Source organism: Ochlerotatus camptorhynchus, unplaced genomic scaffold, assembly GCF_037179485.1.
Source record: "Ochlerotatus camptorhynchus isolate MF236.1 unplaced genomic scaffold, CSIRO-AGI_Acam_v1.1 ptg000220l, whole genome shotgun sequence".
In the NCBI taxonomy this organism is placed as follows: domain Eukaryota; kingdom Metazoa; phylum Arthropoda; class Insecta; order Diptera; family Culicidae; genus Ochlerotatus; species Ochlerotatus camptorhynchus.
This window is the reverse complement of record NW_027040710.1, coordinates 5510209-5523015: the sequence shown is the minus strand read 5'-3', so window position 1 is coordinate 5523015 and position 12807 is coordinate 5510209. Positions and strand designations below refer to the sequence as shown.

At 41.1% G+C, this 12807-nt stretch overlaps 2 protein-coding genes and 1 long non-coding RNA gene across 5 annotated transcripts in view; 2 read left to right on the top strand and 1 right to left on the bottom strand.

The window, feature by feature from the left end:
• Nucleotides 1-1040: 1040 nt before the first annotated feature.
• On the top strand, nucleotides 1041-3504 carry sip2 (septin interacting protein 2). The gene is made up of 3 exons (XM_065224985.1): nucleotides 1041-1254; nucleotides 1482-1897; nucleotides 1960-3504. The coding sequence occupies exons 1-3, from the start codon at nucleotides 1151-1153 to the stop codon at nucleotides 3426-3428; spliced, it is 1989 nt and encodes a 662-aa protein (XP_065081057.1). The 5' UTR covers nucleotides 1041-1150; the 3' UTR covers nucleotides 3429-3504.
• Nucleotides 3505-3628: 124 nt separating this feature from the next.
• LOC135703705 (uncharacterized) lies at nucleotides 3629-4248 on the bottom strand. Of its 2 annotated transcripts, none has more exons than XR_010517749.1 (3): nucleotides 4186-4248; nucleotides 3913-4126; nucleotides 3629-3854 (listed from the first exon to the last, which is right to left on the bottom strand). It is a non-coding gene; the product is annotated as an uncharacterized LOC135703705 (long non-coding RNA). The 2 variants fall into 2 exon arrangements; XR_010517750.1 differs by having other exon boundaries at nucleotides 4196-4218.
• A 330-nt stretch (nucleotides 4249-4578) lies between these two features.
• Nucleotides 4579-12807, top strand: part of MED16 (mediator complex subunit 16) — a 78160-nt gene continuing 69931 nt past the window's right edge. The window contains exons 1-6 of one of the 2 annotated variants that reach the window (XM_065225010.1): nucleotides 4580-4783; nucleotides 4849-5468; nucleotides 5530-6546; nucleotides 6618-6805; nucleotides 6870-7178; nucleotides 7457-7686. In XM_065225010.1, coding sequence (XP_065081082.1) covers nucleotides 4719-4783; nucleotides 4849-5468; nucleotides 5530-6546; nucleotides 6618-6805; nucleotides 6870-7178; nucleotides 7457-7686 — 2429 coding nt within the window. In that variant the 5' untranslated portion in view covers nucleotides 4580-4718. Of the gene's footprint in view, nucleotides 4784-4848; nucleotides 5469-5529; nucleotides 6547-6617; nucleotides 6806-6869; nucleotides 7179-7456; nucleotides 7687-12807 lie in introns of both variants that reach the window. The other variant, XM_065225011.1, reaches the window with a different exon arrangement.

Sequence of the window (12807 nt, the reverse complement as noted above, 5' to 3'; positions counted from 1 at the left end):
TGTTCGATCATCAGCTGTTTTCTTGAAGTGATGCCAACCATTCTGCCAGAAAGAGCTATTCTAGATAGAGCTGGAATAAAGGCCAATGTCGCAATGGGCTTTAACTAAGAAAAATTAATCTGAAGTTTTTAACAAGAATAATTAAATATAATACAAACTGTAAACCCATTTCTAAATCTGAACTATTTGTTATTATTAAATTATTAGTTAGCATTATTATGAGATAAATAAAATTATTATTATTATTTTTTACAGCTCGAAAAAATATGAAAATGTTGCATGCGCCTTTTTGATTTATGGTAACTTGTATCGTCCCGCGGTTATTCGCCCGACTGCGTTCACATAGGTATTATAACTTCGCTTGTGGTTTTACTGCATATTTCGCAAAGTTGCTTTCGAGTGTTGTGACGTCGTCGCGTTCATCTAATAACAAACATAATTAATATTATGTGGGGGCTGGGACAGTTTTATGACAGGTGGGCAGGAACTCACGGTCTCCCAGTGTTGGTGAGTTCTTTGCCGTTAATGTTCACGAAAAGTTCACTATTTTGCTATACAGAAATTCAAAACAAAAAATTTTATCTGCGGATTTGAACAGTTTTTGACCTGTTTCATACTACCGGAAGGTGTATGCTGGTCACAAATGCCGTGCCAAACTGATTTCCTACTCAATTAATCAATCTTTGATGTGAAATTCGCTAATAAACACGAGGCGCATTTCTTATAGCAAACATGCCATAACAAAATGGGCATGGTTCATTTTAGTAAACAAACTAACACTTCTTCCGACTGTGGCACCTATGTATTAGGCGCCGAGGGACTGGATGTTTGCCGGCAACACACACACACAACTTAACCGATTGCTTCACCTCGGTAATCCAGCTCATTGGTTTGCCGGGGCCCATTTTCGCGCAGTTTTCGTGCAATGAACGTAAACAAACGATCATTGACAGTTGATTCAAAAATAACCGTTTTGTTCTGTGCGTCTTATTGTTCACCTGATTAGGAAAGTGGCCGACTGAGGTTCATGGTCCAGTTGCAAATCCATTTAATTCTTCTAACTGCAACCTAATCCGGACTTCCCGTAGGATTGTTTCATTATTCTCGGATACTGTTGAAGGTGTGATTGAAATTTTGTGGGAACATAATAATGTCCAACGACAACAGCAACGTCAACGCATCCGATGATGAATGTCCCATCTATTTCGGGACACCGACCATCAAGGAAGTAAAGGAGTATCTACGGAGATTGCAGTAAGTATCTGTGATGTGGTCAAAGTAACCCTTTTTTTTATAGTTGAGCAGTTTCTGTCAGGAATTTAATTTATAAAATATTTTCCTCCGTAAATGGATGATTTGATTGAAATGGCGTTTTCCAAATTTTGTCTATATGTTGGCAAGAAAATGTTCAGAAAGTTGAGATTGTTGTTGATTCGATGAGAATGGATTTAATGAATTTCTGTTTATTTTGAATGCCACAGGAAAATGCCGTTAGAACAGCAGGAGATTGATCCGGACACTTCGGATGAGTCCTCTTTCGAAATCGACGACAGTTTCCAAACGATGATCGATCAGAAGCGGAAGCAAATGATGGAATCCCGGCTCGTTGAAGATGTTTCTGCGGAAGAGGTTTCTGCATCATCGCGTTTCTCTGGAAGTGGAGATGCGGGCAGTGCCAAGTTCCCTGGGAATGATTCCACCTTTATTGAACACGATTCGATGCGTAAAACAACGGATGAAAGTTTTGAAGAAATGGAACGACTCTGCTCGATGAATCTTAGCAAGTTGGGAATTTCGACGCAACGCTGCGATGAAGACGAAGAAGCTATTCGAAGAATTTTGGAAAGCAGTTCAAAGAATAAACCGAAAGGAGTGGATTCGAATGAAGTACAGAAAGGTACCTGTCAATGTACACAGTTGTTGACCAAGAAGAATTCAATTAATGCCTTACATTTTCAGCTTCTAACGACGTTACGATGGGACTGGGAGATATAACGCAGTTGGACGATGTCGAAGAGCCTTCGTGTTTGTGGGAAAATACGATGGTCCAGTGTGCTCCAGGCAAGGCACTTTCCCCGGTAAAACGTATGCGCATGCTGCGTCCATCGACGATTATTGAAGAAGCCACTATCAACGAAACAACTACTGCTAGTGCCAACTCGAAGAACACTTCCCTCGAGAGCTACATCACTACGAAGCCAAACCTGAACGGGAGCGATGACTGTTCAATTGAGACCGGAAGCGAGGTATACCGTACGGCAGATGATGGGACCTATGACCATAGTAAACAATCGACCGTGAACAGTACTACCGATTCGGTTTTTGGTTTCGATGCTACAACAGTAGAGAAGACTAGCATTGAAGCTAGAGATGAGTCGATTGATGTTGAGGAACAGGTTGTAGAAGACGATGATGATGTTATTGTGCTGAGTTCGAGTGACAGCGAAGCTGAGAATGAAGACAATTCTGGAGATTATCTACTGGCTGACAGTGCAAGGATGGATACTGGTAGTCTGTTCAATAACAGTGATAGCTTGCAAGATGATCCTCTCTGTCAGGAAGATAGTATTGATCGTGAAGAAGTTGGATCACCGTTACTGGATGCCATACCGGATCATTTTAATGATACGATGGAGGAGATGGAATTCATGATGCGCCAGGGAATGAAAATTCTCCAACAGCAGAAAGCACAGCAACAATCGATCTCCGAACAGCCGAAGGAAACAACAGGAAGCATGAAGAAAACTATGGTAGCCTCTCACACAACTCCGGTAACCCCCATCAGTCCGAATCGGTACCTAAAAGCGAGCCAACATACTTCTGTCAGTGCTAAACAAACCCTCTTCTCATACAGCGCAAGCAATTCTAATTCCGCTAAGAAGCCAACTGCTGCACCCTCCGCCGGACCTAGTAGTTGTGGAACGTTCAAAAAACCAGTCAGTCGATTTCCGTTGCCTAAATCGGCTAAAAAATTTGATCACATCGTTTCTCCCATCGGCGAATACATCAAGAAGACTCCAAAAACGACACTTCAAGCTCGAATCTTCTGCGCCAACCATAATCTGATCGATGTGCTTCATAGCAAGAACGACAACCGGGACAGCGTGATGAGTTCCAAGGATAATTTGATGCAGCAGGAAGTTGACTCTACAACGTACAGTTCGTCACTTCCTCGGAAGGGTGTGGTATGTTCCCGCGGTGCTCACGTCCTCGATGAACGCAATCCGGTGCGGATTCCGGGTGGCGAAAAAATGCACAAATTGCTCAACAACTCCCCCACAATGGTCGTTCGGCACGAAGGAAGACTGAGGTATCAACGAGAAACGCTACTAACGGAGGACAGCGTCGAGAATGACAGTATGGCTGATTTATCGCTTGCATCGGGCGACATTTCGGTGCGGGTTCTCAAAGATGTCAGGCGGTTCTAGTTGAGGTAGGTCGTAAAGGCTCTGAAGATGATATTTTGCTCGTGTTCGTTTTGGATTTTAGTTTTTAGAATTCTCTTTTTTTAATACAGATGCAAACTATCTTGTACTGGGCCCTGTTTTCATTCGAATATCACACGTCATTTTCTCATTACATACTCTTGATTTGTATTTTAATGCGAATTAAACAGTACTCTATTCTTTAAGGGTCTCTTTATCATCATGGAACTCTACGCCACGCGATTGTTGTTCCTTCCGAAACAGATACTCCGCTATGTATTCCGCTTCGGCTCGTCTATTTCGAGCTGCGTATGGTTCGTACACTCTTTTGACGACAAACATCACGGATCCGGTGATAAGGATAGCACCTCCGAGAAGCGCTGCGGGAGAACCCCGCAACACTCGGTACATATTGACCAAGGTGGACATCTGAAAATGCACAAACATTGTATTAGCTGTAATCGAATCCTTAAAAAAATGGCATTACCCTGAATTATTCCAACGTTGACTCTACAAACTTCTACTTTGCTTGTGGTGCAGTAGTTTTGCCTCCCTCGACTTTCCCCGTCCCTACAGGCGTCGTCTGTTCGATCTGGTACTGTTTGAATGCCGGCTGAAACGCGTAGAATCCTCCACCAATGCCGAATACTACAACTAGGAAGATTTCCGGCAATCTGGATCGTCCGTATCGCATTGCTCTACTGAGAGGAGGGAAAGATGGATTCCTTAATTTGAACCATTTATTTTATATTAAACTTACTAAAATTTACCAGAAATTCGTCTTCTTTGACACTCACGTTTTATGTCAGAGAAAGACTTGCATAATCAACATCGCGATGAATGGGATGAATGTTTGTTTATATGGTTTACATAAATACAAAATGAACCAGTGTGATCAGTTTGTTCTTTTCGTTTATGCTGTTTATGCTTTAGGTATTTTGAGAACACGATTGGTGCACATTGACAGTTTCTTATGGGATTTTGTCGATGGAGTGACCGCATAAGAAACAATTCGCTATGATTTACGCACGGACTGTCAGTTGCTTATAGGATTTCCCCGTAGGAGTAAAGAGCTACATAAGCTTCGTGCACGCGAATATTACTTCATCGTTTTTGACAGTAGCAGTTGCTGCTTTGCGTTGTTGATGGTTCGGTCACGTAAACAAATATTGTTCGTGATATTTTCTACTGCTTTTTTAATTTTCTGCGTTTGACAAAAATAGTGTTCAATCAGTTGCTTGGAAACTGTTCAAACCGTAACCTCCGAAAGAGTTCCTTGCACCCGGCGTGAAAATGGATCTTCTCTACACGACCCACCGTAAAGTGAACACCGGCAGCTTCAGCTTCAGCGAAGCGCAGTAAGTAACACTTATCAGGGTTGTTCACTTCTAATTAAAATTAAACCGAAATCGACTAATTCCAGACAACACTTTGAGTTTCTCTGCAACCCCTCTTCCTGTAATGTGCTTGCCTTCACTACGACCAACGAGCTAACGGAACCATCCCCCATCCAGGGTTGGGGTTTCCATATTTACGTGGTGGACTTGAATACCCCATGGTTCCCGTACCGGGTAACTTCGAACAAGTATCCCATTTCAGTTCTACAGTGGGACGTCCTCGGGAGATACCTGTTGGTAGGGGATCGTAATGGATATGTGCAAATTTTCGTTCAGAAGGACAATTTGCTGTCTGAATGGAAAGCCGTGTACAATGTGAAGTTCCCCGGGGAGAACATTATTGCCGCGTCGTTCTTCCACAACGGCAGGAAACTAAACCTTCAAACGGATAAGAAGGATCAGTATTTATATTTGGAAAAGTTCCAGAAGATGAAGTTTGCGGCCAGTGTGAGACAATTCGGAGGGGTTCCGGTGGACGGAGTGCTAATCGTGTCGGCCACTGGCATGCTGGGGGCTTTTGTCATTCCATCAGAGTCCAATGCCAATATTCAAAAAATGCAAGAACCAGTCTTGCTGGTACCGGTCACGGAAAGCTTGGCGGTTACGAGGAACTTCTATACGACTGCCGATATTTGCTATGGGAAAAGTCAGTGATTGTAAGGACCGAATGTGCAATTGGATATAATTGAAATTGTTTTGATTTTCAGGTGGTAACTTCATGATAGTAGTCGGAAACGGGGACACAAAGTCCTCCAACTCAAGCATGATTCAATGCTTCCGGGTTGCAGTCAAGAAGAGTGATGATTCTCTGGAAATTAACAGTTCGGCTCTTCCTAGCTTCTTTCTGGCGGAAGGTTTGGGTAAAGACTTGAAGGATCTGCGCCTAGCGCATGTCCAGTGGGTATTCAATGAGGACGCCGATTCGTTGATTGTTGCTTCCAATCATACCGGTGGGGGGTGTTTCGTTGAGCAGTGGGAATTAACGGAAGAAGCTACACCGATTCACAAGCTGTTCCAGAGCAACAAGAGTGAGTCTTTCAAAACGCTACTCTGGGTTAGCAAAAGCCAGTATATGTACAACACGAAAGTGGTGAAAGTTTGCACGACTAAACTGAACTTTTTAAGTTGTTCGTTCGTTTATCTGGCGATGAGCGACAACAGTATCCACTGCTTGCAGCGAGACACCTTTAAACGATTGACTTGCGCAAACATTGTGTCGATTCGTGATCCGAATGATCACTCCAGCAAGCAGATAAGATTGGGAGTCAAAATAGGCGCCATCGACGTGACCCACTTGGGTCACTTGTTCGTAGCACTAGATACCTTTGGTCAGCTGTACGTCTATCGGTGTAATTTCATGTGTCAGGATCAGCTTGGGACACCAGCACTGATCGTGCAAAATGTTAACCTGTTGGAGTATTGTTTGGTCACTGGTCTGGATTCGCTGGATATTCTACTGACACTAAAAACGCAAATCTTAGAAAACGTTCTCGAAAGACTTACGGAGAACTTCCACCGGCAACCGCCCAATGTTCAACAGTATTATTACGTAAACTTCCTTACGATGAAGATTGCTCTATACAGGCTGTCAATCTCCGGACAGCAGAAGGCTCACGATCTGTCCAATTTACTGATTCTACATTCAATTCTGATAGCGTTCAAGAGTTTATTGCGTCCTTCTGATTTGACCCCGCACGACAAGGGACCTGCCGAAAATCTAGCCAGTGAGAATAGCTTGATTTACTTATTTAGTTTTTGGCTTTAACAATAGTCATAATTGTTTTCTTTCGCCTAGTGGTCCTTTCGGAATCGGTTCCAGACGTGGACAAGGTATTGCTCAACGTAGAAGCAAAGGAATTCACCATGGAACGCTCAACACTTCAGAGTTTGCAACAACTGATTCAGTGGGTTGCCGATTTGGCTTTAAACATTCTAGCCAAGCTACCGGAGAGCCGATCTTTCATGTCAAATAAATCTCAGGGAGTAAGTTACATTACAAATTAATGAACTAATGGATATGTAATCTTCATTTCAAAATATCTTGCAGTACGACATTAGCAAAGATATCATTGCGCTAAATAGCATCCGCGAACTGCTGGTTATGATCCGCATTTGGGGTTTGCTGAACCCACAATGCTTACCCGTATTCTCCCGATCGGCGGACAATTTGGACATTCTAGGAACATTGTTCAGGCTGCTGACCAAGCTGTCCCTCAATCCAAACGAGCCAGACGATCTGCTACTGGACGAATGTTGCCTCCTTCCGAATCAAGTCCTCATTCCACAGCTGCAGTATGTCCCATCGAGAACCATGATTGCGTCTCCCTTGTTACCGCATGTTATCCTACCCGTCATGGTGAGAATTTATTTAAAAAATTTATTTGAGAAACCGCAACAATCTTTAAGCAGTTTTTGGATCCACTTAGATAAATACACCTCGCCTACAAATATTAGAACATTTGATTGAGAGAAACCATTTTGAATGAGGGTCCTAGATATTAATTTGTAGAGCAACCACGTAGGATCTCAGTTCGGCTATTTGCTGTTTTGTATCACATGAACTTTATGCGGTTTCTCAAATAAATGATTCATTATCGTTTTTCGTTGAGTTTAAACATATAACTTCCTCCACAGTGCGACTATGGAGTGGAGAACGAATTTCTCAAATTCTGCCCAGAGATGCCAATCGTTGAGGGTGGCCTCTCGAATGAAAACGTTATCGATTCGGTGATGTACCTGCAGCTCGGACGAAAGCCGCCCTCGCTGCGCCGGTGCACCCGCTGTGGATCGTGTAGCAGTGTAGTTAGTGTGGCCAAGACGGCCGCCATGAAGGCGTGGGAACAACGGTGGATCGATAAGTGCCGGTAAGTACACTTTAGGCTTTGGGTGGCGTCTCGTCCATATGTGTACTGTAACCACCTATCCCAACACAAGCAGAATGGCATAATTCGTTAGTTGTTATCAGATGTTGATTTTTCTACCGATACCGATAGTCTATCGTCAAGCATCCCAACTGGTACTCGCGTACCCCCACCGTGGAACCGATCTATAGCTTAGTCTTGCTTCTTTCACCGTGCTTTGTGGGAAGGCAATGGTTGCGAACAAACGGCATCGTTGAAACGTACACTCCAAAAAATATGCACGTCCGATCTACGTGAAAACATAGGTAGCTTTCGTCCATACTACTTTTCACGTAACATTTACGTTAATACCATGTAGCCAAAAATATTCCCATTTAGCGGTCAACGTGAACAGTAAGGTAAATATAACGTGATTTCCAATTAAGTTGGAAGCGGTTATCACGTAATGTTTACGTGATTTTGAAATGATATTTACTGGAAAATACTGTTCATCTTACGTTTACGTTCTGTGGTTTCCACTATAATTGGAATGGATTTGCACGTAATGTTGACGTGATTTGAAGTGATCTTTACCGGATCTAACAAATACTGTTTTCCATTTTGTCAAAAAAAAAGAATATTTATACATTGTTAGCATTTTTTATTAATACGTCAAGTTATGTCATTGAAACGTTAATACTAACCATTTCGCTTTTCCAACACTTAATTGATCATGATAATTCATATCTCGATACAGATGCAATATCCGTTTGCACTGTTTACTGCCGAGTCAGGCTAAATTGACCTTTGGAAAATGCCCATGAATTGTATCTTGTAATCCAGCCCCTCAAATCGAAATTAACAACGCATGACGGATTTCAAATAAAGCGAAATAATATAAAAATACCTTCAAATAGTTGCAGTATGCTGTTAAGGAATCACTTCTTCCACTAATAAAATCGATGCCGCCATATTGAATCACTTTTTCATACATGTAAATCACGTAAACTCATTTTACGTAAGCACACCACAATCACACAACCGCACATAGAAGTTTGATGTGAAAATTTTGTCACATTCATCATCAGCTCCAGTGAACCTGACATGATATGTTTATCAATTTTACTACCATGAAATTTGAAGCATTCGAATGAGCTACGTGATTTTTCACGTAGATTGGGCGTGTATATGTTGTAGAGTGTGCATGATTATCACTTACTTTTTACGTGAAATTCCCTTAGCATCAACGAACATGAAAATCACGTAAATTTTATCAAAATTTAATTTGACATTGACGTGAGCCACGTAGAAATGATCGAAGTGGGGTGTTAAAGAGGTTACGTGGAGAATAGAAGAACTATGAGAGTGATGATGGTTTCAAAATTTTCCACGGGAGGTATACGAGTGCAATCTTAAAATGCTTTTATTTTGCAAATGGAGCATTTTATTTAAATCTGGTTGCTGCTACTGTGGTAGAAAACTTGAAATCTATATATACACCTAACAATCTGAAAAGAAATTATTTTTTCTATATTATATGTCTACTGAGTAGTCCTTTAGTTGTCTACATCAACGTAGCATCAACCAGATTTAAATAAAATGCTCCATTTGCAAAATACAAGCATTTTAAGATTGTACTCGTATACCTTCCCGTGGAAAATTTTGAAACCATCATCACTCTCATAGTTCTTCTATTCTCCACGAGTGCCAACTTTGATTTGCCAATAATAGATTCTCCAAGCGGGTGCATTTTTCTCGAAATGCACGAAAATGTCATTTAGTTACAGACAGCCCATGTATGCATGTATTGGACAGCTCTGAACTAAATTTTCGATGTATTAGCGTGCACTTAATCTGATGCATAATTTGGTGCACTTTGCTTGATCGACGACTTTCGTACTTTATTCACGAAAAAATGGAGAAAACAGCTTTGCACGGCGCGGTGCCAAAACGAGCTTACGTTAAATTTTGGCAACGTTGCGTATGAGCCGCATCGCGCTCTCTTTCTCTATGTATTCTCTCTCACTACTTTGAGAATGAAGGATAACAACTGAGATCATGGATTGCTAGAGGCGGGAAGACGATTGCGCGCAATTTTAACGTTAACCTTTTATGAAGTCACGTGGTTACTTTACTATGCGGAAATAAACCTAATTCTCGATTAATTTTTCCAAGGGACGTAGCAGCTTTTGTAAACAATGCATTTGATCGTCGGTTTGTCGTAACTGGTAGCTCGTCCACACATACTAACACCACTATCGGGTAGGGGAGAAATTTTTCCTATCTAATTGTAGTGTTAGCATGCGTGGGCGAGCTACCAGTTACGTCAAACCAATAATCAAATGCATTGTTTACAAAAGCTGATACGTCTCTTCGAAAAAGTAATAGAGAATTGATGTTTTATATTATAGCACATTTGCCGGGAGGGGACATGATGGCGGAACAAGTTTTTGCTGGATTTTAACAGAACCTTCTATTTGAAAGTGTTTGCCTCAATACCGCCATTTTGTATCAAACACTTCAGTTAACATAACTGAACTGCTCAAGTAACCAGCAACCCAGGTAAAAACCCGATAAGGGCCCTTTCTGTAATATAAGGCTGATATTATACTGCTTTTAAATTTTATACCAGACTTATATCAGCATTGAGGACTATTCTGCGCCGCGAGTGAGGTGACTCTCCATTCGATTTGCACGGAGAGTCATACCTCACTAGTGACAGCGAGTCACCTCACCTCAATCGCGGCGCAGAATAAGGGGGATTATATTATTATATTATTCTGCGGCGCGATTGAGGTGAGGTGAACTGACTCGCTGTCACTAGTGGGGTGACAAAAATTACCGCGAGTGAGGTGACTCCGTGCAAATCAAATGGAGAGTCACCACACTTTTTGCATTAATGGGCTTGATGGTTACTTAGGCATGTAATGAGGAATGCTCGTGCGAAAGTTAATAATTGCCAAACAAAAAATCAACAACTTACGACACAAGTGATTGTCAATATGAATCAATATGAAAAACACTTAATGTAGAATTCATCGACTGGCTCAATTTCAATTGTTGCAGGCTCAATTTTTGAAGTCTACTTGAATTAACAATTTCATTTTAGTCTAAAATTTTGCTTTTCTGTAGTGCGAAAATTTAAAAAGATGTTAGACTAGCCCGAAATGTCCAAAATGTTATAAAGTTTCCGTTAATATTCCTTCAGCAGTTATGTAAATGATCAATCAGGGTTTCCTGATGTTTTTTTCTAGTTTTCAATAAATATTAAATTTTTACTTTATAAAATATTCGGGGCAATATGAGCACCCCTTATTGTTCAACTATTTTCTACTTAAATTATTCAAAAATAAAAAATCAGCCATTTACAAAACTGATAAAATATTGCCTTAAATAGACAGTATTTCTTCAATTAAATTTATCCTACAGTTTTTTTTTTCTTTTAAATCTTTTTATGCTAAAACCGTTCATTGTTGACCCTTCTTAAATACTCATGAAAACAGAATATTCTCATCGGTTGTTTACTAGGGTGCTCAGACCACCCCGATAGGGTGCTCATTTTGCCCCAACGGATTTATTTCGGTTACAAAACGAACATTTTTAAAACCTTTTCAAACGTTTACCATTAATATCCAATTTGTATTCATGATGTAAGTAGGGCTTGAAGCTATCCATTTGGTTTTAATTGGTAATCATTAGATTTTTTCTCTGAATTTAGAATGGTTTGGTTTGGTGGACCAAACTGTGCCACTTTCCCCTAAAGCTTCTTGTGTTTGATTGATTGTTCGATGTTCTCTAAGAAATTGATTATTACTATATGTAGGGGAAATTCGGGAAAGACGAACTCAGCTAAAAAGATGCGACACTTGCTGGTCCAAATTAAAAATCTTTTTAGGATAAATTTAGCACTTCATTCTTATAAAATCAACAAACTTCTTCATTTAGCTTATGTTAAAAGATTGTTGGTCTGAATTAATCCTACAAAGATTTTTTATTTAAAGCAGCAAGTTTCCATTTTAACTGCCGTGTCTGTCTTTACGGACTTTCCCCTGGCCAAACATGTTACTTACCTTACCAATCAGGCTAAGGCCTTGTTGTCCTCTGCTGTCCGAAAAAGTCGTCTAGGTCTGTGCCGATTGTTCCGATCCGTGTTTCTTTCTTCAGTATTTGCAAAATTGTTTTTTCCTGGGCGGCTTGTTGGGTCTGCTCCAACCCCCTGTCTCGCCGGGGGACCATCGTGCACAGCTCTGTTTAGAGTCCCACGCTGGCACTTGGACGGTGATCAGCCACTCCTATCATGGAGAACAGACGCCGTTTTAAGCCGCACCTCCCTGGTGAACAGACGCTCGGGTTTGATTAAGCATTTCCTCTAACACCGTACTATGGTTACAGCGCCAGTGTTCGTGTCGGACCTCTTCACTTTTCTATTGCCGGACAGGCAACATTGCCCAGGCTACGCCACCCAGCTGTGTCCATGTTTCAGCTGGTAGTCTCTTGTTATCATATGACTCGGGGTGGCGTGAAGTAGGAACTTGTGAGGACCAGAGCTAGGTATTCCACTCCTTCCAGGTTGTCTATTCACCATTTTGTAGCCCGACCAAACATGTTATTAGGCAAAACTCCATATCTTTTCGAAATACAAGGAACAATATAAAAAGGACACAACAGAACAATTATAAACATAAACTCCGAATAATAATAATAATAATAATAATAATAATATGGTCTTCATGAGCATTGACGACCATACCACAGACAAACAGACATAACACATTGAATATTTCTCATTGTAAAACATCGTCGCTAAAACATTACCGCCATCTGTTGAGTACACTGTGGTGGGTAATACGCTGAACAGATGGTGGTAGTGTGTAAACGTCAAACGCAAGGGAATTTACTATGCGCAGTACTACCAACTGAGATACTTTCAAATTGACCGTTAAATGCTTGTTCGATGAACAACTTATGAGTGTTATGTCTGTTTGTCTGTGACCATACATTTCAGTAGTTGCTGAAGCGAAATTTGCACAAAGAACCATATGAATGGGGCTCGGGACTAGCAATCCATTCTTAGTGTACAAAATCCGGAGAATCCTTATTTTTGAGGGCAATAACGGCGCCGGCCACGTCCTTACGGTGATCGAG